The sequence below is a fragment of the Periophthalmus magnuspinnatus genome, chromosome 5, assembly GCF_009829125.3.
Source record: "Periophthalmus magnuspinnatus isolate fPerMag1 chromosome 5, fPerMag1.2.pri, whole genome shotgun sequence".
NCBI lineage: Eukaryota > Metazoa > Chordata > Actinopteri > Gobiiformes > Gobiidae > Periophthalmus > Periophthalmus magnuspinnatus.
The window spans coordinates 23,916,292-23,942,189 of record NC_047130.1 but is presented as its reverse complement, the minus strand read 5'-3'; the positions used below and the strand labels follow the sequence as shown (position 1 = coordinate 23,942,189).

General features: G+C 39.3%; 2 protein-coding genes across 7 annotated transcripts in view; both read right to left on the bottom strand.

Moving 5' to 3' along the window:
• Positions 1 to 9,806, bottom strand: tmem51b (transmembrane protein 51b). Of its 2 annotated transcripts, none has more exons than XM_033967369.2 (3): positions 8,390 to 8,661; positions 3,296 to 3,712; positions 1 to 2,235 (listed from the first exon to the last, which is right to left on the bottom strand). In XM_033967369.2, the coding sequence occupies exons 2-3, from the start codon at positions 3,709 to 3,711 to the stop codon at positions 1,767 to 1,769; spliced, it is 885 nt and encodes a 294-aa protein (XP_033823260.1). In that variant the 5' UTR covers position 3,712; positions 8,390 to 8,661; the 3' UTR covers positions 1 to 1,766. The 2 variants fall into 2 exon arrangements, with proteins under 2 accessions (XP_033823260.1, XP_055077691.1); XM_055221716.1 differs by lacking the exon at positions 8,390 to 8,661 and adding an exon at positions 9,533 to 9,806 and having other exon boundaries at positions 48 to 2,235.
• A 398-nt stretch (positions 9,807 to 10,204) lies between these two features.
• kaznb (kazrin, periplakin interacting protein b) overlaps positions 10,205 to 25,898 on the bottom strand; it is a 182,875-nt gene continuing 167,181 nt past the window's right edge. For 2 of the 5 annotated variants that reach the window (XM_033966594.2, XM_055221714.1), the window contains 12 exons: positions 25,239 to 25,375; positions 23,294 to 23,464; positions 21,115 to 21,295; positions 20,089 to 20,222; positions 18,802 to 18,925; positions 16,304 to 16,488; positions 15,333 to 15,451; positions 14,733 to 14,970; positions 13,458 to 13,559; positions 12,240 to 12,406; positions 12,068 to 12,158; positions 10,205 to 10,997 (listed from right to left, as the gene is read on the bottom strand). In XM_033966594.2, coding sequence (XP_033822485.1) covers positions 10,824 to 10,997; positions 12,068 to 12,158; positions 12,240 to 12,406; positions 13,458 to 13,559; positions 14,733 to 14,970; positions 15,333 to 15,451; positions 16,304 to 16,488; positions 18,802 to 18,925; positions 20,089 to 20,222; positions 21,115 to 21,295; positions 23,294 to 23,464; positions 25,239 to 25,375 — 1,823 coding nt within the window. In that variant the 3' untranslated portion in view covers positions 10,205 to 10,823. Of the gene's footprint in view, positions 10,998 to 12,067; positions 12,159 to 12,239; positions 12,407 to 13,457; positions 13,560 to 14,732; positions 14,971 to 15,332; positions 15,452 to 16,303; positions 16,489 to 17,348; positions 18,926 to 20,088; positions 20,223 to 21,114; positions 21,296 to 23,293; positions 23,465 to 25,238; positions 25,376 to 25,898 lie in introns of those variants that run through there. The other 3 variants (XM_055221715.1, XM_033966595.2, XM_033966596.2) reach the window with 3 other exon arrangements.

The following is a 25,898-nucleotide window of genomic DNA, read 5'->3' as shown; positions in this document are numbered from 1 at the left end:
GTAATAGAAACAATTTATTAATCACAACACCCTATTAAAATATAAACATATAAAAATCATATTCCATCGTTTAGTTTTCTTGTGGAGCCGAATGCATCAGCTGATCATAAGACTGGTCTTAACCCTACATCTGATTTAAATCTGAAAGTTACGCTCAGCCTATAGTTATGACACGTGCACCAGCCAAACTTAAGTCCTCTGCACCAAGATGTGACTTTTACACTGTGGAGGTGGAGGTCTCGGGACAACATTAGAAACGACCCTGCAGCGACTGATAGAGAAGCGAACAGCGAGAGCAGCGGGCCGAGCTGAGCCTGTGGTTCACATTCATCAGGGCTGTGGTGACTCTCCCCTGTGCTCGTGGGCTCTGAAGGCCTGCTGCTGCAGCCCACGTCAAGCTCTTCTTTCTTTAATCACAGAGCCCGTACACAAATGTGCTTTCCTGTCATGTTAGTTAGAACTGACAGTACGTAATCCAAGACCGCAGCGGAACTAAAGACTGAAGTTCCTCCACTTTGTGTGTAAGTTCTGCTAAACGCTGCTTTGTTTAAAGTCCAAGGCCTTTGTCACCAAACATTTTTGGCTCTCGTGTGTGCGGTGATTTGTTCAAAATACTTTGCCCCAGCCCCTACAGGGCTGTTTACGTCTACCTGCAGCTGTATTTCCCGTGCACGATGGCACGGCCAGCAGCCGTGTGTTTGTCATGAGCAGGTAATTGGCGCTCGTGACCATCTCTGTGCGTCATCATCGTGCTCAAAGGAGGAGACATTCAGCCCATTTTAAAATTCCAGTACAGCTAAAATTCGTGTCAAAATCGGTACACAAATCGCACAGTGTAAACCCAGTTTAAGAGTTAGGACCGATTCAATTTAAGAGCAGTTGTGCACTCCGCTGGCGCACTCCGCTGGCGCACTCCGCTGGCGCACTCCGCTGGCGCACTCCGCTGGCGCACTCCGCTGGCGCACTCCGCTGGCGCACTCCGCTGGCGCACTAGTCCTAACTATATTCTGTCTGTACCTGTCAGATTCAAGTTGGGCATTAGGGTTAAGACTGGGCTTGATGAGCTGGTGCACTCTGAAGTATCTCAGTGGGCTTTGGAAACATGTCTTACTAAAACACCCTTTAAAACACTATAAAAACACAATTTCATACATCATCATACATTGAAAGTACAATGGGCATAACTGTCTTTTTTACCAAAATCCTACATTTACTACAATAACAGACAGTTAACACCAAAAAGCACAAAACATGGAATTACTTACAAATTATATGGCAATGTTACATCAAAATATGTTGCTGGCACGATTAAGTTGTATTTGTTGATGAATATTTATAAAATATTTTTTATAAAATATTTCTTCTTTAATCAGCTTTATTCATGTTTTTAAGTGTTACTAAGGAAAGTCCTGTTTTCAGATTGTGGGCCATGTGGGACCCTTTTCTGTGGAGGGACTATTTGCTTCCCATACTCTGTCTCCAATCCCAAACCTGGATAAAGACACAGCTCAAGATCAGGAGAAGGTTCCTCTAGTGCTGCACTGTGATCCCCATAGCAGATGGCATTAATAAATCATAGCACCAAACTAGATGCTTCTTTTTTCTGGCTGTTCACAAAATAAATAGATAAAACATGCACAAAGAACAAGAGTTTAACCTGAAATACTTTCCTTTCGGGGGCAGCTGCAGCCTCCCAACCACATTTAACCAACACAATACAAACCTTGAAATGGGTCTATTAAAATGTCCATCTATTTTCTTCTGACTCAACTCTGGTTCAGTTCAGGCATCTTGTTCTCATATCCCGGTGGAGGGGTGATGGGCTCGATGGTGACTGGATGTGTGGTGGGATGGCGGATTTGGAGGCGGAAGTCCTTTAGGTGCAGTTTGTCCGATTTTATCCTTCTCACCCGGAGAGGTTGGAGTAGTCGGCTGACCCTACTGCTGCTGCGTGCGGGTAGGGAGGGGTTTCTTTCGGGAGCGCCGGCCTCACCTTGGGACTCGGAGGCGTTCTGGGTCGGGGCGGAGGTTTGGCCATTCAGGGGGGTCTCTTCTGTGGGGGGGTTGTTGGTGGTTGTAGGTTCAGATCCTTCATTTTCAACCGCAGCGATGATGTCCTCGTAAGAAGGGAGGTGGGTCATGCTGTTGCGGAGGTTGCTCTGGCGGACAGGGTAGTTACCGCTGCCTACTGCCTCCTCGTAACTTGGGACGTTGTAGGCAGCTGGGTCAGGAACTCTACAGAAAGAAAGGATACGGCCAAGGGTCACTAGATGCAGCTGCGGAAAAACTGTTCCATTATGCATTATTGACAAAATGAGCTTGCTTTTGGTTAAGATTGTGTAGAGACTGTGCTTAGTGTAACTTATCAAATGGAGCTAGTGTAAATTCAGTGTGGAAGACCTAACTCCGCACCCAATCTACTCACTGCTTCTCCAGAGTTTACGTGCTCCTCAGCCTTCTTCACCTCCTCTTCATCCAACCAGCGCCCAGTCTGCCCTATTTAAACCCCGTCCGCTTCAGTTCGTGCGGCTTCTCATCATCTCATCGTCCCCTTTACTGACCTCAGCCTCACCTCTACCACCTCCAGGGTCCAACCCCCCAGGGAAGAGACACCTCCTAAACGTCATCTAACTGACACGCAATGACTTCTGCGCCAAAGATAACTCATTCAATAAACTCTACCAACACTTTTCTTTCGTGTCCGGCTGAGTCTTTCCAGGTTGAAATGACTGATCTTGGAGTTAGTGAAGCAGTCAAACATGACACTGTACATCACATTCTCTCATATTATAAAATATCAACACATATTCACGGTTTTAATCCATTTGTTTCATTCTTTTTTTTTTTCTAAACTTACTTGAATTACGTTACATTTTAGTATCTACTTTAAGCCACTTGTGTTTCATTGATACATCAGCACATTGAGCCTATATTAGAGATGGGACATTAAACAAAGAATAAAACCTATTGCAATAAAAAAAGGGTAAATATCAATCGTTCATGGCACTTTTGTATAATTGTAATAATCGCCAGCAAAGATAACTGCCACAGATTGTGTAGAAAGAAGCTGCTTATCCATGACGCTAACTGCAATTGTAATTATTCATTTCCATCACATTTAAAACTGTCAGCAATTTAAATTATTGTCGTGATATTACTGTTCATGGCAATAATTTTGGCCAGGATCATCAGTCTCTAAATCTCAGTACAATCCCCTGCCTGTCCTGTACATGTGCATAGTAACAGTCTGGTCGGTCGTGTCTAAATAAGTCTTGAGCAGAAGGCAGTGACTCACGGTTCTTCCTGCTCTCCGGCTCTATGCTCCATGAAGGGGACACCTGTCTGCGCTGGCTGGTTGCGTTGGTTCCTGGCTCTCCGCTTGCTCCTCACTCCCAGGCAGATGGACAGGAGCAGCATGGCGCCCCCTACCCCCACCAGCACCATCGCCACGGATGAAGACTTCGTCCGGTCATCGATCTCCTCCTCGTTCTCGTCTATGGGCACTGTGGAGTTGTCAGCTGGGTTGGTTGGAGGTTTGCCTGTGTCCTTTCCGTCGAAGGGTATGACGGTCCACACGATCATGACGATCCCCAGAGCGATGAGACCTACGCCCAAGGCACAAAGGGCGTAGTGGGCCCCAGAACTTGTGGCCGCTGTGCTGGACGGGCGGGAGCGGCTGTTGCCCCTACAGAGTCCCCGACTGGAGCACATCCTGCAGTAGAAACAAGACATAAACAGTCTTTATGGATCCACAAATGACATGGTTTAAGGTTTCAATGCAAAAAATACAGAAGAAACACAAACCAAACTGAGGTTTTATATTTTAAACAGTGGCTTCAAACTGGACAATGGACTACTGTATTAAATAAAATGTAGAACTGAGATGGGAGATATAGACAAAAAAAGTGATAATAATATAGCAATTGTTGTTTTGGAGCAAAGTTAGATATTAAGTATATTGTCTATAATTAAAATGACTTCAAAAGGAAACTCCCAAACAAGGAGATAAAGTGATTTTTCTGGACTTTTCTGCAATTGTAGGCTTCATTCACGTTTTTTCTGATAAACCCTCAACCATGAAATTCACAGGGACATTTTTGCACATTCCTAGCGCTACATTAATGATGCATTTTTTTTCTATACGGATCATAAAAGCAAGACCATAAAAAGACACCGCTCAGCCACTGTCAGCATGGACGGACACAGGTCAGAGAACAGATTTCCCTATAGGTAGAACGGCCCGCGCGCTCACCTATCTCACCTATCTCACCCTCAGAGTAGCGATATATTGCTGAAAACAAAACTGACATACGGTTAAAAACACACACACTGCAATAGATAAACAGCAGAATGAAACACTTTAGTAATTATTTTGTATCTGTAATGAGTCATAGAAGTTATTTATTCAATCCTGCACAGCTAAAATCCAATTGTAGTATAGAAAAATAACAGAAAATGTTCTCACTGGTGCAAAGAAAAAGTCCCCACGATAAATACTGACCCCCAAAAATGACTGTTCCAACTAACATCTACTGAACGATAATTTGATATAGTAATTATAGTGACAGGCCAACCTCTGGGTACTCAAAACATGCACAGGCAAGTTGATTTGTTTTAGATTATTTTAGCATTAACAACATCTGAAAATATAATTAGAATAATAATAATGCAGGCTATTTTTGCAAGAGGATAAAATGAGGAAGCAGCAGACTAAATGAGGCCAGTCGGTGTGAAGGAAATCGGCAGCAGACAATTAACAAGAGCAAAGACTTGTTTAAACATGAAAAACGCAGCAGTCAGTCACACTTATGAGTCATTCAAAAAGAAGAGACAGAAATGTGCCCCAATCACTTCATTCAACACCAACGTACCGCCCGCAAACAACAGAACGTGCTGTTAAACTGTAGGAGTAACAACATCCAAGTACAAAATGATCACTGTAGTGTTATGGTGGGGAGGCTCGTGTTATTACAAAACACATTCATTTTCTCTGAGCCTTTAATGTAATCCTTGTCTCTTAAACTAGTAAGACTAAGAACAGGGCAGCAAAATGAATCACAACTGTATCAGAATAGACATTTGATCAATAACATATGATGTGACATATGGTGTAAGAAAAATATAAAATCTGTCAACTGGAGAAAAAGTTGTAGGAGTGAAGACGTTTGGCTGCTCATCCAAGCTGCTTCTTCAGAACTGGTCACTGGTGAACATTGCCTTATTTCTATCTGGAGAGGAACTAACCACACGGACACTAACACACCTATTGTTTACAGTTTCTAGATGAGCAGCAGATGAGCAGCGAAACGCCTTCACTCCTACAGCTTTCTGTCCAGCTGACAGATTTGATATTTTCTTTTGCTATGGATCAGACCTGGACAACAGAGATTACAGACGTCCATGTAACATACGATGTATTTTTTATTATGTTATGAATGTTCTCTGCAAAATATCCTGTCTTGTGTATACAATTCTGCACTTGGAAAGAAATCACACTTTGAAAACATGAAATGCAAATTGCAATGCTTGTTCAGCCCCAAATTAAAAAGCATAAAACAGTCATTTCATGCTGGCTGCAATTACAGTTCATGAAGCAAAGGATGGTGGCCCATATGGTTCCCTCTGCCTTTTTTATGATGTGGTATTTTAAAACATGCTTACGATCTGACAGATAACCTGTAGTACAAGTCCATGATGATGTGAAACACTGACTATATCATCTTATTGTTAGATACATTATCTCTGACAACTACTCAAAACATAAAAGTTTCTGTGGTGTTCAAAGTTACACATGTTGCACAGTTTGAAATGCAAAAAATTTACAACCATTTTGACTGGAATTTGGATTATGTTAAAAGCCACAGAGAGGGCGAAAGAGAGTGAAAGAGAGGGTGAAAGAGAGGGTGAAAGAGAGGGTGAAAGAGAGGGTGAAAGAGAGGGTGAAAGAGAGTGAAAGAGAGGTGAAACTCACATCAAGAGATTTTAATGAATAGTTACCTAATACCTAATTTTTGCCAAAATGTGAGCCATCTTTTACTACTTTGAGTATCATACCACCCTATACCAATATGTGCGTGTGTGTACAAAATTATAACTATTTTGTATATAGGCTTTACTAAACATGTTTTTCAGTGAACCATATGTCATGCTGTCCACAACATTGAGTTGGGTGAGTAAAGTGAGTTTAATTAGTTGTCAGAACTTTGCACAAAAAAACATTAGTGTTAAAGTCAACATTTTAAAATTTGAGTGCCAGAAAAAGACAGAAAAAAAAAACCACAAGCTGAATAAAAGAAAAGTTAAAAAGAAAAAAAACAAACAACTTCTAAATTCAGAATAAATTATGCAGGGCGATAACTCGTGTCATTAGTATTATGTAAATTTCAAGTGACAACAAGAGGAAGCAATAGATCAACAATAAAGTTAGTATGAATTACAATGAGAGTCAAAAGGAACCTCTTTAGTCAACTGGGTTTGTCAGTCAAAAAGAGCAACATTTATAGATGTATATGATAGAGTTGGACTAAAATCACTACATCTCCATGGAGAAGTTTGCCTAGAATATTCTACAGTAAAGCATTAAACCTACCTATCTCTATGAAAACAAGCATGTGGACACCATCAGGTCAAGTTACAGGTCAGATCTGTGGAGAATTAAGCCCACTCACAGTGAGCCCACTCACAGCAAAAATGAATTTTTTAGCTGTGAACATTTGAGAAATTCCATTTCTGCACAGCACATCGCTGCACTGCACACCAGTGGAATTTCTCAAACAATAAGAAGCCCTGTAAATGAAAAAATACAAGACTGAGAAGTTCATCACTTTGCTCTGGAAGATCCAGAGACAAGTTACACAGTGCACCTTTAAGAGTCCAATGCAAGTGTGATAGCTATATTTTAATTGTGGTCCACTTATATGCACTTAATTGCTTTTTGTGGACCTCTGAAGTACCCGTTGTCATGGCAATGCGGTGGTGATTTTGATGTCGTTTTTTCATGTGGGCAGAGTCTCCAGCTCTTCAGATAAAAGCCCAGTTCAGAACAATGAGCTCACCAAATATTGATGAGAGTGGGCTAAACTCTGAGTTTCTCTCACTATTTCAACATTATTAGTCAAACATGTTAAAGTTAATGTGCAGTAGATAAGCAATCACTGTTCATATTTACAGCTGATTTGCACAAGTGGGTAGAGCTGCCAAAAAAGTAATAAATAAGAGTACTGTTACTTCCAAATAATAGTACTCAAATAAAAGAACAAAGTAGTTCTCCAGTAACTTACTCAAGTAAGAATAAAATAGTATTTTGAGAAAGTATACTAGTTATAACTAAACAAGAGTAAGAGTAAGTAACTTTATAAATGTAACACCAGTTAATGTCATTGGAAGGGCAAAACATTAAATAATGAATAAAATCTGGTGTTCAAAGGTCATACCACAAACATTTGAAAAACTAAAACATGTCTGAAGGAGCAGTGCAAGAAACACAAATGTTCAAATCATTTATTATTGTCACTTCTACAATTACTCACAGTGGGAGGAGTCAACTTTTGTGAGAATTGTCTGATTGTAGAACCAAATAATGTTCAGTTCAATCACTGAATTTCATGAAAGGACAACATATATTTCTATAATGAAGAATACTTAAATCAAAATAACTAGTTGTATCTGTAAATTTGTTGTCGTTCCTTTAAGGGACTAGTCACTAATTTAAGTGGAGACTCATTTTAGTATATTTAGTTATAGTGAGTAATAGTACACACTTACAATAGTCATTCTATACACAATAATCATTTGTTCTCGTTTACCAAAAATGAATAAAATAAGCCCCATTTATAGGCCAAATACAGTGTTGCACAATAGCACATGCTGTCAAAACTGGAAAATCTAACACACTGCCAATTAGTACACTAAATTAGCTTAATTGTCATGCTGTCTGTCTACATAGGAATGCATTGGTTAATAAAATCAGTCCACCTGCTTTTATCATATTTAGGTGTAGTGAGTGAGTCACAGAGCACGCTGAAGCCTTTGGGACAGTGGCACATATGGGTGTGTCTCCTTGTCCCGGGAAAACACCTGTCAGAAACATGATGAAAACTCTGCAATCAATCTAAAATAGTTAGAAATGTACTGATCCCAATTTGTAAACTTCACGAAGCAAGTTGAGAAGGTGGAATTGCGATCAACCTGTCCTTGCCCTGCTGCGTTTTGGTTGTTAGGAAAGAGGCGAAGGAAAAGACAGAAACGTCCTTGATGCATCCACCACATTTAACCTTGGACACTCAAATCTTAAAACGTTGGTTCAGCCACAAGCCAATATTTGAGCTTTAAAAGAGCCTTGGAGACGATCAACACAAGATTTATAAAGTTTAAACCACCGAGGCCTTACCTTTCACTCAAGGACTTCCCTCTTCATGGGTGAGTTACTTGAATTTACGCAGGTGTTTTCAGGAAGTTTACGCACAAAAAAACGACACACAACCTGCACGTGGCCAGCGCTGATCCCCTCGGATAAAACGAAAACGCGAAAAGGAAAATGTTGGTTTGTTTTGGTGAGGTCTTAAGCCAATAAAAGTAGTAATCTGTTGAGAACTTTGGCCAAACTCTTCGTAGTTGCACCTTTCCTGTCGTGGACGCGCAGGGAGAGGCGCCTCTGGGTCCTAGCGCCGCCGCGTCCACTCCAGTGACAACAGAAAGCAGCCGGATGCCCTTCCAGCTGAGGGCGTTGAGGGTGTAGTCTCTAACACAAAGATCTCACGTTGAATATTCAGTACTTTGTTTGGCTCTATTAGATCCTCACACATATAATCACTTCTGACATAAATGTGCCATGCTGTTTTATATGGCATCAGTGTAGTAACCCAAAAGATGGAGAATTCAACTTTAGATTTTTGAAATTAAATAACGAAATGTGTTTATTGGGAGGAAATTCAATGGAAATGTTGAAATAAAACCTGTAGCCTATAGCAATACCACTTACGCTCATGTAAGAGAAGAACATTATCACATTCTAAGTAATATAAAATAAACCAGTGCGTGTATTAAGTGGCTCATATTATGCTATTTTCTGATCTATGTTATAATTTCCTCATCATAAATCATCATACCCGAGTTGTGTTTTGTTTCATTCACACATGTTTAACACGCACAAAATATTTAGGCTGAATTTTTCTCTCAAACACTCTGTTCCACCTTGTCAATTTTGCTTAATCTAACACCTTTAAATCGAGTTCACGCCTTTGTTTCCATGCCATTTAAGAAAAGTATCATCACACGTGCCCATATAATACCACCCATATAAAATGAACATTTATTCCAGTTATATAATCCTAGTTTTATCATTGCATTATATTTTATTGCAGTTCTTTCTGTCCACTGCAGAAGAGGTTGCAGACATGTGAACAATAAACATTTTCCAGAGTTTAAAAATCACCAAATCAGTCACAAAATTACAACACTGATTATATATAGAGATGTTTGTACAATCATATTTCATTATATACAAGATTTACACACACTTGAATGCACTTACCCAATGCACTTAAGCCTCCATGGAAAAAAAACAACAAAAAACAATCTTGTGTAGTTAAAAGACAAAAAGCATGTTTAGATGAAAATATCAGGCGTAAGCACATAGCCCAGATGCCTGCAGTACAGAGACCGCTGCAGGTTTGAACTGGTTTTACTCCCGCTTTCAAATCCAACCAAACCAGTTTCTGTTTGGCTTCACCTCAGGGTCCACACAACCGACATCTCATAGTCTGTTTATAAATGACTGCACAATCTGTTTTAACATTCATTCAACACATGTACGAGCGTTCTGACACCCTCTATGGCGTCTATATACATTTTAGTGGTGGATTCATTGTAAGAAAGATAAAGTCTTTATTTATAATCAGGTGGTTATTGTTAAAATGATTCAAAACAGCTGTTCAAATATGCAGTGTTTGTATTTTTTCCTGTGCATTTTTATTGTGTGGAAAAAAATATATAAAACAAATGCAATTTTATTATTATTATTATTATTATTATTATTATTATTATTATTATTATTATTATTATCATCATCATAACATGGGGTTAGTTAAGATTGACATTTGATTTTTGATAAATGTGCTAGATTTTAAGTTCATCACTAATTTGTAATGTTATGTAGCAAAAGATAAAACAAAATCAGTATAAAAAAACATTTACAATTCGTTTGAACATCAGCTTTTATAAGGCAAAGATGGATTCCAATAAGTTAAAAGTCTTCAATCGCACAGGTTAGTCATTTAAAGGTGCACTGTGTAACTTCTTTTCTGCTGCAGGGTCTATTACTTGCTTTGCCTGCAATGTTCCACAGTGTAAATCTGCGTATCTCCATGGAAACAAGCACCAAGATACAGTCACCATGAAGAGCTGAGTCTGCTTTTAATAAGAATGCATGTTTTGTCAGTGTAATTTGCGCGGTAAAAACACCACACTATGTAAGATTGCAGGCAAAGCAATAACATCTTTTACCGAGACAAGCAAGTGAAAAGTTACACAGTGTACCTTTAGGCTTTTAAGTATAAAGTCCTCCTTCACCAGACTTGTTGAGATCATTTCTATGGTTCCATTTTCCTCATTACGAATAATCTATTTGTAACTGTAATCTGACCAATAGCCATGCTGCTAATTATGATTAAATCTTCTTTAGTGCCTTAAATTGCCAGCAGAGGGCGACAGACACCTAATCCAATCATTCAAATGGAAAGAGCACGTGCTGCAAAAGTTTGAGTCCCTTCAAAAGCACAAAGTATGTCAGTAGTAAACAGTTTGTAAACAGTAGTGCTGGTTTTTCAGACATTAGTGATCTCCACGCTGGTGTAGGTGTGCATGGGACTGCCCCTGCCCCTCGACCCCACCTGCGCTCTGCCCTCTCGGGGTAAAGATGCACAGGAGCTGGTGCTGGACTGGTGGAGGCCTCGGGCGCGCTCTGCAGAATGACTACTGGCTCGTAACCTCAGTGGACTCTGCAAAAGCATAAAAGTATTTAAAAAACAAATCTGTTCTGACAGTATACGCTCTGAGTTTTATTGATTGCATTCTCGCAGGCGTTAGGTGAAAGAGCAGTCGCCCCACAGGTAAAATTCCTCTTTTGAGATTAACTGCATTTTTTGTGTCAGAAAAGTTCAAGTGTTTGGATATGTTTGTGGTCTGTTGACCTGAGGATGTCAGCAGGTTGTATTTAAATGTAAATTATTAACAGCTACATGAGACAACTTTTGAAGATAGAATGTATTTCAGACGTAGCCGGATCTGCTCACATGAAAAAACACTAGAGGTTCTCCAATTTTTTTTCTTTTAGTCAGACAACTTAGGGCAGGGGGGTTAAACATATTTTCACCGAGAGCCACATCAGCAAAGGGCCTCAGGTAATGTAAATAAACTACTTTTTTAACTCGTTCATTAACTGTCTCTGTATTTATTTCTTATTCAAGTTACAAATATTACATATCCATTTCCATAGATTTAAAATATGGCTGTATAACTGTACCTCCTGATAAACTGACATTTTAAAACAGTCAAACCTTTTAATTTATCTTGTTGTGGGCCACATAAAATGACGTGGGGGGGGGGGGCACATTTAGCCCGGGGGCCTTGAGTTTGACACATGTGACTTAGGGAGATGTATTTTCCTTGACATGTTAGCTGCAAGCCATCCTCAGAACAATCTTAGTAGCTCATCATACTGGCCAAACCAAACAATCTAATAGGTTTTACGCAGTACTTCATTTGTGCTACTAGGTTGTGTTGTTTTGTTTATGTTTTGCTTTTATTCATAATCACTTTCACTTCCTCCCAAACCATTTTTGAGTAAGCGTTGATGAACCATCATTATAGACAACATTTGAACAAAGATCAGCCAGATGGTTGTCGTCTTGTTATTACTGATGTACGTTAACTTCACTATTACCGTAGAATTACAGTTTGTGCATTAATGAATGAGCCAATCATGTGCACTCAACATAAAAACACAACACAATGGATGTCATCATTATAACGCCAGTGGTGCTGTTCTAATTTGAAATCGTGCACGTACCTTCCCAGATCTTCTCATAGACTTCCTCTCGTCTGCAAATCGGTTCATGACGACTGGTGAAGAGGAGGCACTTCCAGGTTCAAAAGTGCTGCTAAATATCACACAAAAACATCATCATATTGGATAAACGTGGACGACATTGGCATTTTGTTGTGTTTTTGTGTCGTCGTACCAGTGGGGCGTGGTGAGAGCCTTCATCTCCTCGTACAAGTGTCTGTGCAGCATGTGTCTGTTGGTCGGGATGCACAGGGCTTTGGACATGGCCTCTGGGTCAAAGGATGGGTCCAGAACCAGCACGGCTCCATGGACGCCTTTACTCTGGAGGTTATCTGCAAACTCCTGAAGAGCAAAAAGCCTTTATTTACTTCTAGACAAGATAATTTTGCACTCATCCAAGTTGGAACATACTCAAAGTGATATTATTATTATGTAAACTGTTTTATGTTTAGACCCGTCACGATGAGAAACTTTGAAGTGTGATATATTGTTGAAGTAAATATAGACGATAAACGATAATATTGAAACTAAAACAGAATTATTATAAGTTGATATAGTATTTATCACGTCAGCCCAATTTTTTCTTTTTCTCACAACATTTCAATCGTCTTTTGGAAATGTTTAGAGTTTAAAAAAGAACAGAATCTACGGTGCTTGATCTAATAATATTTCTTTGAGTATTATTGATTTATTTATTCTAAAGAAAACCAACCAAAAAAATACCCAAATAACTCTATAATGATACTAGTTAAAAGTATTGATATACAGATACTGATCAATACTAAAACTACGATTAAAAAACTAGATTCTCTTTTGAAGTATCGATATAGAAACAAATCACATAAATAGGACGTTTCTTGAATAGTTAGTCTTGATTTTAAAACAAAAAAAACACATAAAACAAGTCATTTAGGTTGAAAATGACATTCTACTGTCTACACTTTTTGTTTTATTATCAACTATCAAAAACAGTATTGAATATTTTTCCTTAGCATCGAAATTAAGTTTGAAATGTTAGTATTGTGAAAACACTACTAGATGCTTATTGATACTATAATTAGTGTGAAAGCTAGCTCCTCCTTTTAACAAGTATCAATACAAGAATAAAACATAATCAGGACAGAACTGGATCTTTCAGAGTGGTTCAAATCACTGCAACGAAAACCATAACGTCTGTCTGTGTGTCTGTTGTGGCACTTCATCATTAGCCTTTTAGTGGTAGTTTTGTCAACACAAAGAAGTCATTATCTCCAGTGCTTCCTCTGAACACGTGTGCTATCTGTTTCCAATCTCCCAGAAACCTCCTGACGCCCTCTTCCTCCTCCTCCTCCTCCTCCACCCCCTCTCCCTCCCCCCTCTGCCCCCTCCGCCCCCTCCCCAAACCCAAATGTACCTTGAGGTCGATGTCCCGGGCCCACTTCATTACTCGCTGACACGTCCAGACAATGGGGTCCCGGTCGAGCTGCTCACATTTGGCTCGGCGTGCGTGTAGGGCCTGAGGGGCAGAGTCAGGCTGTGTAAACTGAGCATGAGCTGTAACTTTTCCTTTAAATGTTTATTAAGTTAAAGTAGTTTTTATCACATTGTACTTTTGTCTTCTACTTGAATTATATTTTTGTGTACTATTTGGTTTCTCAGACATCACACCCTGCTAATCTTATGAGCTCCAAATGGGGTTTTTTTTGGTAGAAAATTGAAGTTTCATGATGTTACATAATACAACGTGCACTCAACAAACTATTTACAGTTAGCTTGACTATAATACTGTAAGATTTAAGTTTAGTTTGGTTTTTTTTCTAGTTTATTTGAACAGGGATCCATCTGCAGTCCCCAGGCAAGTTACAAACAATTAAAATACACCAAAGTATCAATCCATTTACAATCAAACCATGCATCACACTCCACATTTCCATATTTAAACTTACTCAAATATTATGTGAAAAACGAGCATATACACTGCCACATGCAAATCAGTGTTGGCAATGCTGACTCTCTAGGACTTTTCTAACATTATAAGAGCAGTCCCTCAGGTCAGAGGAGAGTTTCAGTCTGGAGCTGGTTTCATTCTTTAGTGTCCTTGTATGAGGCGGCTGTCTGTGCAAAGGCTGAGCTGCATGTGGAGAGTCTGGAGTCATTGTGACTTGTGGATCTGGATGTTCTGGTTGTCTGCTCAGAGCAAAGCCTGAACAAACCTCTAAAGTTATGGAGGTGTAGTTAACATGATGTAATTCTACCATAGCCCTACATGTTGTGTTTTAGTCCTTTAAACTGCAAGAAGACTAGTAATTATGTCTTTTTTACTTTAATGGCAAAGCATGTAACCTCATTTAAATATTCTGTACTGTTTATTGTGCAGAGTATATATTAATGTCCACACAAACAATATGGTGGAATTTCAAAAATCAACATTTCAAAAATAAGGTGACATCAAATGTGTAAAAAAAAACCCCAAAACATTAAAGACGTCAAGCATGCTCTGAAACATAAGTAGCCTATTATCAGCCTAATTTTACCACCCTACACTTGTACAGACAGACTAATTAGAGTGACAGACAGAGGTCAAAGAGGAGACCATGGAGATTTGCCTTGAGCCAGAGTCAATTATCACAGAAATCATGTGCAGATGATGAAAAGTGAAATGAGATTTCTAAGTGGATTCTTCTCTGACCTCTTTGTCAAAGCTGAGCATCTGCAGCAGCTGTACACCCAGGAGGAGGCTGGTCTGGTGGAAAGGGTCGCTGATGTTCAGGTATCGCTCTAAGTCTCGACGATTAAGAGAATTTAAAACCCGTCCGTCGACTAGGTGAGTGAGGAAGACCTGGGAGTACTGAGGAAGGCCCACCTCACACAGCCAAGAGGAGCAGACCCACTGATGGTCCAGGTCTGAAGCTTTAGACAGGCCTAAGCTGGAGCATAAACACAGAATGTAGATTAATGTAGACGTTTAATGTTATTTTGTGTCTGTGCAGATGCCAGTTTACATCTTTATCCTAAAACAAATGGCTCTATAATACATTACACCAAATATTTTCAACCTCTAGTGTCTCTGCGGATTAATTTAAGTGAGGCCAGGTCAAGTTTCAGACAAATTTGTGGAAGAATGCATGTTTTTCAAGTACATTTGTGGAAAAGGTAAAAAAAGGAGCCTATAATTGAAATAAACAATACAACAATGAAAAAGTAGATACGTTTGGCCGGGACATTTGCGCCCACATCTGGCCTGGCGTCACGTGACATAGAACTAAAATGACAATAGCACTTGTCTTACCCATGCTCCCCCTCAGCCCTCCTGTAATCCTCTATGGCCAGTCGGAGCTTCCTGCGGTGGAGAGGGTTAATGATGCCCAGTCCATGCTCCAGGTCGTCATCTGTCAGACCCAACAGCACCTAAACACAACACACACTGTTCAACACGGCCCACGCTCATCTCCATTTACATTAGTAACCCAAGGCTTTCTGGTATCGACAACCAACTAGAATGTTTTTCAGAGATTCATGGAGATTTTGAGGAACTGGAAGCTGATGTGCCGTCTGAATGATTCCATGGAAATAGAAAATTAAAACCATACTTTGGAGCATTCTTCAGGGAGATAGATAGATACTGTAGAAGATTATAGGCAGAGGAGCAAAATTTCCATCAAGAGGGAGAGGGCTTCCATCAGAACAAGTAAAAGTCAGGTTTGTGGAGATGCAAGCCACTCACAGTAAGGCAGGGGTGTCCAAAATTTTTTAACCAAGGGCCACATACTGAAACATTTGAAGCGGAGAGCTACAGACCAGTGTCAATACAGGGGGTCAAATGGTGCATTTAACACAGGTTTGACAGAGATATTGTACCTTTAATAAGACTTGGAGATATTTTTAGGTCTGTGTAACAATGCAACGTGATGTTACTCAGGTTATAAAGGTAGGATCTCTTCAGTTTGGAGTAAAAAATACTTCCTGATCAATGAGGGCCAACAAAAATTGGTCTGAGGGCTGCATTTGGCCCCTGGGCCGTAGTTTGGACAGCCCTGCAGTAAGGATTCAGTGCAATTAGCAAAACAAAAATGAAAAAAAAAACATGCTTTTATTGTAATGCATTTTGGCTACACAAGTTACAAGTTACACGCTGTGGCTTTAAAAATAATTTCTTTATAACCCGTTTATTTTTCCACTTTGTTTCTTATAATTTCAGTGTAAATGTGATCTGTTAGAGGACACTGTACATGCATGTTCAAAACTAAACCTCACAAATACCTTTCCACTCTTGACGTTCTCTGCGCAGGCTCGTGCGTACATGGGCATTCCCAGCACCAGGTCGAGCCAGGCCTGCACCGCGCCCGCTCTCCACTGGGACATGCACGTGCTGCGGGTGAGCTCCGCCTGCTGCTGCCGCTCCTGCTCCTCCCCGTCCGACAGGCTCTGCGTCAGGCTGTCACAGTCTGCAGGAGGCGCCCGAGAGTAACAGAGGAGGAGAGGAGGAGTATACAGATCAAATTACTGAAGCATCATGTTCATTTTTAAGACTACTTTAAGAGTACAGTATACTTGTGCAGTTCAATTGTTCATCAAATATTAGGAATCAGATAACACTATTAACAGAGTGGCATTTTTAAAGGTATTTTTGTGACGTCTGAAGCCAAAATCAGCATTTTTGAAACACGATCAATACTACTTTTTCTTTGGTGAACAACTAAACTGTACTTAATGTAACTTAATGAGTGGCGTCTGCATTTTATCGTTTCACCGCTAGATGGCAGCATTTTGTATTAGACTAGAACTATACAATACCTGTGTCATTTATATTATGATTCCTTCTGTATTAGCATCAACATAGGTTTCAAGGGACATGTTTAATCTGTTAAAAAGTGATGTTTGGGAAAGGTTAAAGGTTAAATGCTTACACGCTGTCAGTTGAGAGGAACTGTTAGGGGCATGTATTAGGGACATAGGGATTATTCATAGAGTTTTCTTCATGCTGTTGTTACATTTACCATCACAGGACCGTAATAGAGGAGCAGAGAAACACAGATTGACCCTGATGGAGCTCAGGATAAAGTCTGTGTCATTACCTGGTCATGCCGACAGAGGGAGACAAACTGCATGCATGTGACCACACTGCCTTTTCAAATGATCCCCTCGTCTCTTGTTTTTCTATTCGCTCTTGTTGTTATGAATAATCCCTTGAACAGACAGCTGGTAGTCACAGATGCAGTTACTCACCAGCAGGAGGCAGGAGAGACACGTTAGACACAAAACAAGATTATTTTTATGTATGAGAGAGAGAAAGACAGGCACAGAATGGAGTTTAGTTACTTCTTTTATTTTAAAATATGATTTCTTTCAATTATAGTCATTTCTGGAAATTCTAAAATTCATACATCTTGCTGCAACAACAGCAGCAGATAAATATTTTAGTTAGCTCTTATTTTATCGTTTTAAATAAAATACTTCAATAGTTTTCCATTTTTATGCAACATCTTCTAAATTACAAATCTGGTATTATTAGAGCCACAATTTGTAAAAGATGAGGTGGGATGAAACAAACATGAACAGAATTTTCACAATGCAAGGAAACATTTAGTTAAAGGAAAGGGTTTTGGAGAGGATTATTTTGGTTGGCGATGAATGGATTTGAAGACATAGGAGATCATGCAGGGTTCAATGCGCATTCCCTTTGAAACTCTTGGCACTGGTTAAACAGGTCTCAGTCAGTAGTAATGGTCAAACATAAACAGCGGTAAAGAATCGGACGCAGATTCTTACAACTTTGGCACTCACAGCATTTGAAACTGCCAGATGTGCATTTTTGGATCTTACTATGGTGTTATAAATTCTATAAGCTAGTCATTTGTTTACATAAGGCTCGTGTTTACCATTTGGTTGCCCATTTATGTATTTTTTTTTCAGTCTGTAAAAGAAAGAAGCCATTACGGTGGCTCAGAGGCATCACAGCAACACTAGACTAAAAATGCTACTAAATTATGTACACCCCACAGTAATTATAGTTACTAGAAAAAATATGAAGTTTTTATAAAGACAGAAGCTTCAGTGTGTTATTATAAACCTTTGCCTTATATCTAAAATAAGCAGTTATATTTGGATACAATATTTACCAACTACAGACACTATAGTACTTAATTTTACTATGTTTTCGGCGATAACAGACCCCCTTTAAACACCGTCTACATTCTAGTGTTGGTAGTGAACCTCCGAGGCCACCGTACTGACCACATTCTGATATGTTTTAGCAAAAAGAGTGAGGCAGTTCTTAACATCAAAAGCGCTGAAGTTGCAATATTTTGTAAAAAACACAAAATTTTGCCTATAAATAGCAATCAAAGCCAATCAAATCCCCTGTTAAATGACTGGTAATAATGAAAACTAAAAAAAGAGCATGATAAAAGCAACTATAACAAATCCAAATGACATTTACAGTAGAAACACTAGATTCACAATAACTTATTTACATATAAACAATCCTTCAAGTCTCCAGATTTATAAAAAAAAACATTAAACATTAGACATTTGGAAGATAATACAGCATAGAGGTGTCTACACATGATATCCCCAAGTATATATTTATATGTACATATGCATACATGTACAGCTATAAATATATATCTCATTTACAAACATACATTGGGTCTGTACAGTGGAGATTAGCAGTCTCTGTGGCCTCTGTACACATTCACTCTCACACATGCATCACCAGTCTGCGTCCTCCTCTATGTAATATTCAGGGGCGGCTGTACCATCAAACAGACCCGGGTCCAGGGACTTCCTCTGTTTGCTCCGAGTGAAGACCCGCGATAAGGAGCCTAGCGTCATCTTCTCCTTCTTCTTCTTACGCTTCTGGTCCTCCAAATCCTCCATAGACTACAGTCACCAAACAAAGACATTATTATAATAAATGTATTTACACGGCAACAAAATGGTGTTGGCGGAGGGATGCACAATAATGCCCTTTTAAGTGTTTTGAATTATGTCTGTGTAATCTCTCAGTCGTCCAGGTGTGATCTATAGTGAAAGATAAATTCAAATCTGTCAACTGGACAAGTCGCGTCTTCAGTTCTGGTCAGATTACTGCTGGACGCTGCCTTAGATCTGTTTGATGGGAGGAGCTAACTACAGGTACGCTGAAACTAACACACTGTAAACAAACAGGTGACAGATTTGAATTTTTCTTTTCCTATGTTTTGAATGACACTCGCTGAAGGCTGTGTGCTTTAATCAGAGCATAAAACAGGCTGTATATAAACTAACAGACATTAATAACTGCTTCCTTCTTTTCTTAAAACAAAATACAAGTCTTTACATTTTGCATTTTGGCCATTTCATATTCAAAAGGTTTATATGCTATATGCTCCAACATATAAAAGTAAAATTCTGCAAAATAATCAAATATTGTGCAGCCCTGTAAAACACAAAAACACCACCACCAAAGGCAGCTGGCACCCACAAGCCAAAACAGGACAGAGGAATACACACGAGAACATGGGGGTGTGATTATCTGGACGGGACGTGTCATTCCCCAGTTTGAGTAATTTAACACATTTGCGTCAGTAATGATAGTCTGTTATAGTCTGTTCTATATTTTCATTATTTTACTCAGCAGAAATGGTTAAAATGTTATTCCTCAGTTGTAGTCTTAATCTGACATTCATTTAAGTTAAACAGAGCATGTAAAGAAAGTTTCATAATGTTTATTTTTAGATAAAGACGTAGCATACCAGCCTCAATGCGTCTCTGTTCTGATGTGTTTGCTCTGGTTTATTTGCAGATAAATCTTGTGTCTTGACAGTTATTGGGCATATTTAACACTGCAGTCATAGGGCTCATATTTAACATTGCAAAAATCAAAGGTTCACTGTCAAACCCAGACTTAGAGAGACTTATCCTGCATTTGTCTATGTTGTATTAACTTCAAATATACACACGTAAAGAGTAAAACAACTGAACATATTGAGTTTTCTTTTCTGCATTTTGACGCAAATTTGGTTTGGACTCAAATCGGGGAATCACACCTCGGCTGTTCTTACATTGCAGAGCGAGTGCGTCCTGTGTCGCGGAGAGTTGATGTCACTCGGAGTGGACGACCGGTCGCCATCGGCAACAGAGGCGTCCGATATAACGGAGGGTTGTCTGGAGTGTCCCGGGCTGATCCTCACCACAGCTGGAGTCATGTGTGTTCATTTACAGCACAAACACCACACACACACACACACACACCCACACACACATACACATACACACAAAGTCCCAAAGTTAGTATTAGAGCCCCTTAGCACAGTGTTTCCCAACCTGAGGTACGCGGACTAATGTAAAGGTAGAAGTACTTCAATGAGGGGTAAATAAACATACATTTCCCATGTTTTACAGTCAACTATAAGATTTTATTCATTTTCATTGGTTGTTGAGACTACAAGACGTTAGATTTTGGTTGTTCTAAGATGTTTTTTAAAGCTTTATGTTCATATTTTGGCAGCACGGTGGCTGAATGGCAACACTCATGCCTCACAGCAGAAGGTTTGGTTCGATCCCCGGGTCGCCCAGGCCTTTCTGTGTGGAGTTTTTCATGTTTCTCCCCGTGTCTGGATGGGTTTCCTCCGGGTACTCCGGTTTCCCCCATCAACCAAAACATGAACGTCCTTCGAGACAACTGTTGTGATTTGGGGCGTTACAAAAATAAAATGAATTGAATTTAATATTTTTCTATTAATTGTAAGGACAGTACAGTGGACGGGGATAGGGGGTGGTGTAAATTGAATTTTCTGAACATTCAAACCTTAATTGCAGAGCTCAAACAGGCATGAATCAATCCAAAATACAACTTTGAGTAAGATAATTATGAGGGAACCATTAAAACATGTCTTAAGAGTTATAAAAGTCAATTTAGCCTCTTTTAAACCAAGAATATTTTGACGCGAGACGACGATATGACTGAAAACTGTACACGAGACAAACAGGTTGGGAGCCACTGCTTTGAGAAACCGGGGTTAGTTTTGCACCAGCAGCAGGAGCACAGACACCACACAGAGCAGAGGAGAGAGAGAGAGCGCTCGTACCGGGTCGGTCTGTGGTGTGGCTGTGGTACAGGGTCTGCTGACTTTGGCGAATGGCGGCGGTGAGGGGCAGGTCCGGATGCATCACCCACTCCTGACTCCCGTTCACCACCGGCTCCATGGGCATCGCCAGAGAGTGACGCTTTGGGACGTCCTTGGTCAGAGTAGCCAAAGACTGCTTAGCCTGGAATTGGAAAGAGTGAGACGTGTGTAAACAAAACAGTAATATTAATTGCTTTAATAACTTTTTATGTTAGTCCATTGTATTAATGCATTTCAGGTTCCTTTTTAGTGACGACATTTTGAAGACTTTTGACCATTCTAAAGGAAGACTCATTAACTATAATTATATATATTTGGGCCAATCAACCTGCGCTACTGCTTAGAACATTTTTCAAATACATTAAAATTATATGTGTTGCCTGGTTTATTATTCTGTGGACTTTCTATGGACTATAAGTTAAAAAAATATGTTTACCCATACAATTATAGGCATGCAAATAAAAATGCTTAAAATGTTCTATATTATGCAAAATAGACTCTTGTTATCGTCTCAAAAGCAGACCTGGAGTTGTGTTTTGTTTCATTCACACATGTTTCAATGTGTTATTGGTCTGTCAAAAGCTCAAAATGCTCTGTTCCACCTTGTGATGTCATGTGGTAGTGGTAGTCTTTAAGTTAACAGCTCTTTTTAACCTTTTGTTCAGCAGAGATCGGCACTTCGAGAGCTGAAATCACCCAAATGATTCTGGTGAAGGTGTGTGGAGTTTAAAAACACAGTGGAGCACTTCCTGTATTACCACATGACATCATAAGGTGGTGTTTTCTGGGTTTGTGTGTTAAACATGTGTGAATGAAACAAAACGCAGCTCCAGGAGAAAATGATTATCTCTGCTGTTTGTGTCTATATGGATCTCAGAACATGAAACCCAAACGAGCACGGTGCTGTCAGACTAAATAATCCCATACACTTCTCTGATCTGGTAGTAAAAAGGTGTAATCTGATCTATTTGTGCCTATAAATTGCACTTAAATCTTACATGATGAACTGAACTGATGCCAAGTTAAACATATGTAAATTGAGTGGTTAATCCCTTCAGTGCCAGGAGACAGCGGAGCATTCCCGCTGATTGCTTCAAAGTGTTTATTTGCATAGAGATTAACGACCACTATGAATGTAAACCGAAGAAAAATGCTCTGAATGCTTCTGTCTGTGAGGAGCAGTTTGATGTGAGACGTGATAGTGACAATATCAGTGACATGTGGCACTGAAAAAGACATGAAATATTAATCTGGCCAAAACAGAAGAAATGTAGGCGTTTCTAAAAGGCAACAGAACCAGAAATGCTGTGGTCAATGCAATTATTTTGATTACATTAAATAATACCTAACTGCAGTTCATTATCGTGCTCAACCAGTGGTGGTAAAAGTATCACATGAAAGTAAAAGTATTAAAATAACTGTTTAAAAATGTACTTAAAGAGGAAAAAGTATTTAGTGCAGAGTTTGAGCTCTAATGAAGCTTTAAATGTGCTGATTGTGATAAAGATTTCTGCAGAATTTTGTTCAACAGAAACAATTGAATTAATCTTTTTTTGCTGATTGTGTTTTTGTTTTTTTTGTATATTTGTTTTTGCTCAAACAAATGTGTTAAAAATAAACCCCTGAGCCAAACAATAATGAAAAATACTTTTACTTTTCAGCCCAGTTCAAAAAGTGGAGTAAAAAGTACAGATACCTGCTCTCAAATGTAACGAAGTAAAAGTATCTACTTTAAAATGTAAAATACAAATACCTCAAATGTGTATAGTACTTGTATAGTATAGTACTTTACATTACCTTCCACCATTGAGCTCATTTGGTAAAGCACAAACTCATTTTTTATTCATGTCGGCTAAACTCACAGTTCAGGTTGCACTATGTAATGTTTCAGTGAAGGGCCGTTTTCATGAAAATGTTACTGCTTTGCCTGGAATGTTCCACACTCTGGCATTAAACTCTATTCGTGGAGACAGCTCACAGAATACATGTTTTTGGCATGATGTTCAATGCCATACTGTGGAACATGCCAGGAAAGCGACAACAGCTGCATGGACAGAAGCAGATATACCATTATACCATGATACAGCACATATCTTTACTACAGGCAGTGAAATATCTGTGGGTCCATCAGTGTTTGTACCATGGTGAGCTCAGCCTCCAGTTCTTTGATGCGGTTTTCCTTGAGGTCGATCTGAGAACGCAGAGACACGGCTGTTTCCGTGGCCTCTTTGGTCTGTCTCCTCAAGTCCCACTTCTCCCTCTCCAGCAGGTCCTTCTCTTTGGCCAGCACCTTCACCGCATCCTCACTCTCCTAAACAAACACAGGCACCAGTTCAGTCATTTCATGGTGGACACTCGGTATCTTTATATGACCGGGAAAAATCCAATAACACAATAATTCGATCTGATGTAGGTGTGTGTTTACGTGCGCAAAAGATTTCTGGGGACATGTGTCAGAGTCAGTAAACTTGTACTTGAAAGGCAAAGTACAAAGGATTTTAAAGTAACTATTCTCATTTTGTCTTTAATTTTTCCTTTAGTTTAGGCTTTTTTGGCATCATTTTCCTTGTCAAAATCTGCACAGGTGTGAACAATCATCAAGAAATTAGATTACTCCCAACAGATAAAACAGTTTACATGCATTTTAATGATCAGAGCTCAGAAAAAGTTCACATTTCTGGTGTGTATGTAAACTCTGTGAACACTGTCATGTGTAATATAAACTGTTTGAACAAAAGCAGGTTAGAAGTTTTGTTAAGATTATTTGCATAACCTTAATGTTGTAGTCAGCATATTATATTCCACTTGGATAATTCATTCTGTGTGCTTTGGTTATGTAAGAAGATAATTGAAAGCTTCAGGCTCTAAGATGCCACCCAAAACCAAATCATCTCTGTGCACAAGAGCACCTGGCCTCACTGTGAGCGACACTACCTCCTGTTCATCTGTGTCTCTATGAGGTTTGTGCAGAGACGCTACTTAACTTAACTTAGAGACTAACTTAATAAATAATGAAAGATCAGGGTTGGACAGGGAGCTGCAGGTGGATGGCACTGACAACATGTTAAACACTACACAAATAAAATACTTCACAGGAGGACTCCTCTGTTTAGAGACATGTTTGTGCTTTAATGCTAATGCTAATCACAATAAATATTAAAACAACACCACAAACTGAAGTGTTCTACATAAAAATAATTGAGTAGTCTTTATTTGTTATTAATCTGAATTTGAATATGTTGTTTATTTGATGTGTGTGTTAGTTTTCAGCTCGTGTGCTGCTGTGCACAGAGGGATCTGTGATACTTGTGTTGTAAAACTTTGAACAAGTCAAATAACTGGCATATTAAACTTTATAATTAATGGTCTGATGTTACAGCCTATTACATAATATATTTTTATTATTATTTTATTAGGATAATCAACTTTTATTTAATGTATACTAATCCTATCTAAAACAGTATTGACAACAACAGCAGCCAAACAAAGGAACAAGAGCCGTCTACGTCCAGGCTGAGTGTACTGGGGTCAAAGGGATTTAAATACTTCACACATGACTCTGCACATGATCAGCGTTAAAGACATTTATGACACCCGTGGATCATTATGTTATTATTATTTGGATATTTTCAATTGCAATATTGATCTTAAATTACTTAATAAAAGAAACAAATCTGCTGACTTCTGCATTAGAAAACCGTGATGTCCAATGGGACGTAAACGTCGTCACAACAAAGAGCCGTGAAGTGGTCGGCACTTCTGATGGATAACTGCACATCACAGGGGCGGGCAGCGGATTTTGTTTTCATTTGTACTAAAATGATTACGAGTATGCCGGTGGAGGCAATATGGCGTCTTGAAAATAAGTGATTAAAGATTGGTTAAATATGCCAATTCACTCTAAGTCCAACTCTGAGTGTAAATGGTGAGAGGAAACAACTACAACATGGTTAAATCTCTAAAAAGTTGATTTTGTAGAACAGATCAGCTTTAAACTAATATGAAGATCTCAGACTCTAGTTCACCTTCTCCTCTGCACTTGAGGCCTGATAATTCTGACACAAACAGCTCTTTTTTTTGGTCACCTTCTTGTGCTGGTCGTAGTTGCGGATGAACTCTCGGAGCTGCTCCTCTCTGCTCTCCAGTGTGCTGTACAGCTGCTGCATCTGGCTCACCAGGTCCGACTTCTCCACCTTCAGGCGCTTACGGTCCGCTTTCATCGCTATGGAGACGATAAAGAAGAAAAACACAAAGGGTAAGTTCAGCTTTATAGTTTGTGACCTGGTTTGCACCGTGTTAAGTCTTCATTTTGGGTGATGGTTGAGGTATAATTTAGTCCCTTTTAAACTGACTTAAAGGGTTTGAATGGATGCAAGATAGATATGTTTAATGCTACACTGTGGAGCATTTCAGGCTAAGCAATAACACACCCATGGTAACAAGCAAATGGCAGAAAAGTTATAGTTAATACAGGTTGTGCTTTTGTCTTGACTTGTAGTTTTGTTCCTGACAGTGAATCTCATTATAACATAATCTCACTGAACTGTAGGTGACAAAGGGAACCACTAGGGGGCAGTCTGTCTTCTGTCTATGGCCTTTCGAGCTCGTGCTGCTCTTGGGGAAAGATGATGTAACCGTTTTTAAAAGACAAGTGGGATAGTGTCAGATATTCATGCATTCAGCTATTTGTTTTGACTGGTCTATGTGACAACCAGGGCGATCTCATTTCCACTGTACACAACACA